Raw genomic sequence first — 2,807 nt, 5'->3', positions numbered from 1 at the left:
CTGGAAAAGGGAAAAAATAATTGATTCATGACTGTTATTTTCTGCTCCACTAAGCACATTTATGCTTCTATTTCATAAATCAGAAAGCCGATGACTGCTTGACGTTGTAACTTTGATTATATCCTGAGGTTTAAATAGGAAGTAAATCATACATTTCCAACATCATAGTGGAGCACGGTTTGCTACACAATATCCAGGGTCGTGTATCCAGGGTCAACTGGGTTTCAGGAGTTATACAGGAAACCTGATTCCACAGGCATCTCACGGGGCACAGACATCAATTAAACGTCTATTCCACGTTGGTGCAACTTAATCTGATTGAAATGACGTGGAAACAACGTTGATTCACCAGTGTGTGCCCAGTCAAATCAAATGTTATTTTCACATGTGCCGAATACAACAATGCAGTTTTAAGAAACATAAGTGTTAAGTAAAAAAAAATAGATAAGTAAGAAATTAAAAAATAAAAGTAACAAATATATATATATTTTTAACCTTTATTTAACTAGGCAAGTCAGTTCAGAACAAATTCTTATTTTCAATGACGGCCTAGGATCAGTGGGTTAACTGCCTGTTCAGGGGCAGAATGACAGATTTGTACCTTGTCAGCTTGGGGGTTTGAACTTGCAACCTTCCAGTTATTAGTCCAACACTCTACCCACTAGGCTACCCCTAAAGAGTAGCAGTAAAATAAACATAGCGAGGCTACAGGGGGTACCGGTACATAGTCAATGTGCGGGTGCACCGGTTAGTCGCGGTAATTGAGGTCAAATGTACATGTTCTACATGATACATTTCCAACTGAATGTTCAATGTTTGATAATGTTGCCTCTACTCAATGTGTCCCAGGTGTGAAACGCTTGGTGGGTGGTGTCCAGGGGAAAACGACTGGCCGCTCTCATTGAAGCCATGAAGTTCAAGGTCAACTGCGATACTGCAGGCATTGTTTACAGAAAACAGGGTCCCCTATTATAGGGGAAAATGGCAATCTTAATAGCAATCAAATATATTTTTAAAGACAATCATAATTGCTTCTATTACACTAGATGTATGCCCTTGAACCGATTATTTTAGAATCTCACCTCACACAGAAGAAGTTCTAAGTGTAATTTAGTAGCTCATGGCAGCCTGCAGTACCTCGGTCGGCCTTCAACTTGAGATACTCAATGAGTGGGGGCAGCACTGAGCTAGCCTGCAACGTCACTTCCTGGACTAGCTCAAAATGCACATGTTATGTCTACATAAATCTCCCACTAGACGTCATCTTAATTAAAGGGATACTTCGGAAATTTGGGATTTTGGCCATCTACTTCCCAAGAGTCAGATGAACTTGTGGATACCATTTCCATGCCTCTTTGTCCTGTATGAAGGAAGTTAGATGTTGTTTTGCGAGCCAATGCTAACTAGCATTAGCACAATGACTGGAAGTCTATGGGTATCTGCTAGTTAGCAATTGCACTCGTTAGCAACTTCATTCCAGCTGCACACAGAGACATACAAATAATATCCACAAGTTCATCTGACTCTGGGGATGTAGATAAAGGGAATCATTGTCAAAATCCCAAAGTATCCCTTTAACCGGCTTCCTGGGATTCAAATGCGCTATTGAGTCTTCACATAGGAATGAATGGTGTCACGTGATCGATGGCTTTGTCCATTCATATATGCAGTCATTGGTGGTGTTGTACGAACCTGGGTATCCACCGACGTAGATGGGGTCGTTGGTGTCAGCGGTGTTGGACCTGGCGTTGGGGCTCTCTGCTTCCTCCTTCCTGCCGTCCACTATGATCTCCAGCCTGTGGCGAAGCTTGTGGGCTGTGACCGAGTGCCACTGACCGTCACAGAGGCCTGCCTCTACTTCAGGCTGGTACTCCGCTGTGATCCGGCCCGCTCCGTTGTCCACGTGGAACAGCAGCTAGGGAGGGAAGAAGACATACTCAGAATACACCTGACTTGTCCAATCAGTAGTTTGTAACAAAACATGACTGTTAGTTATGAGCAACCATGATTCTGTTGAACCCCATTCATTCATTTATACAGTACAATAGCTTTGCATGCTCATGGTTGTTAGGCTTTACAGTAAGAGATTGTAGAGTCTGGTTAGAAAGAAATGTGTGTTGGACAACAAAGCAGTATTGTATTCTGTGTTTGTGTGTACCTTTCCGTTGTGCAGTTCGATGCCCAGGCCCTCCATCTTGGTGTCCACCTGGCTGCTGACCGCCAGCAGAACCCCGTTGCTCTGGGACGTACGGAACTCCAGCTCCAGAGACACGTCTAGACCCACCCTGTAGGAACCCACTGGACCAGAGGACAGGAGATGCAGGAACCAGTCAGAATTGATACAACAACTGCCATGAGATTGAAAAATAACTTTGAAAAGTTGATGTACCATTCGGCATCAACATGTATTGTTCCACGTTATTATATTACGTGATTGTTGGGATACATTGCATTGTGGGGTCAGGAGTTTTTCCTGGTCAGGTCACATGGTCAGGAACAACTCCAGGTCATAACTATAGCGACAGTTCTACGTTTCGAGTGTCAGAATGTACCTGCTTTGACATATCCAGAGCCATCAAAGTAGGTTCCCTTCTCAGTGCTGATGAAACAGCTGCCCACGTGGTGGCTGGAGGTGGGCACGTCCATGTCCAACACATTACTCAGCATCTTGAAATTCCTGATGCAGCCATTGATACTGTACAAGACCTAGTAGTGGAACACAACCAACACTATACGGTCACACCTGACTTCTACACCGAAACCTCTCATTGACCTTTTGAATGCGTCCCACTACTTGGAAATGATTA

General features: G+C 43.7%; 1 protein-coding gene across 2 annotated transcripts in view; it reads right to left on the bottom strand.

Moving 5' to 3' along the window:
* lama2 (laminin, alpha 2) overlaps positions 1-2,807 on the bottom strand; it is a 160,474-nt gene that overhangs the window by 842 nt on the left and 156,825 nt on the right. For both annotated transcript variants that reach the window (XM_064990886.1, XM_064990887.1), the window contains exons 62-64: positions 2,553-2,706; positions 2,159-2,298; positions 1,693-1,915 (exon numbers count right to left, since the gene is read on the bottom strand). In XM_064990886.1, the coding sequence (XP_064846958.1) occupies positions 1,693-1,915; positions 2,159-2,298; positions 2,553-2,706 (517 nt within the window). The remainder of the gene's footprint in view (positions 1-1,692; positions 1,916-2,158; positions 2,299-2,552; positions 2,707-2,807) is intronic.

Source organism: Oncorhynchus masou, chromosome 16 (assembly GCF_036934945.1).
Source record: "Oncorhynchus masou masou isolate Uvic2021 chromosome 16, UVic_Omas_1.1, whole genome shotgun sequence".
Taxonomy (NCBI): domain Eukaryota; kingdom Metazoa; phylum Chordata; class Actinopteri; order Salmoniformes; family Salmonidae; genus Oncorhynchus; species Oncorhynchus masou.
The sequence above is the reverse complement of the archived record's forward strand: the minus strand, read 5'-3'. Positions and strand labels throughout refer to the sequence as shown.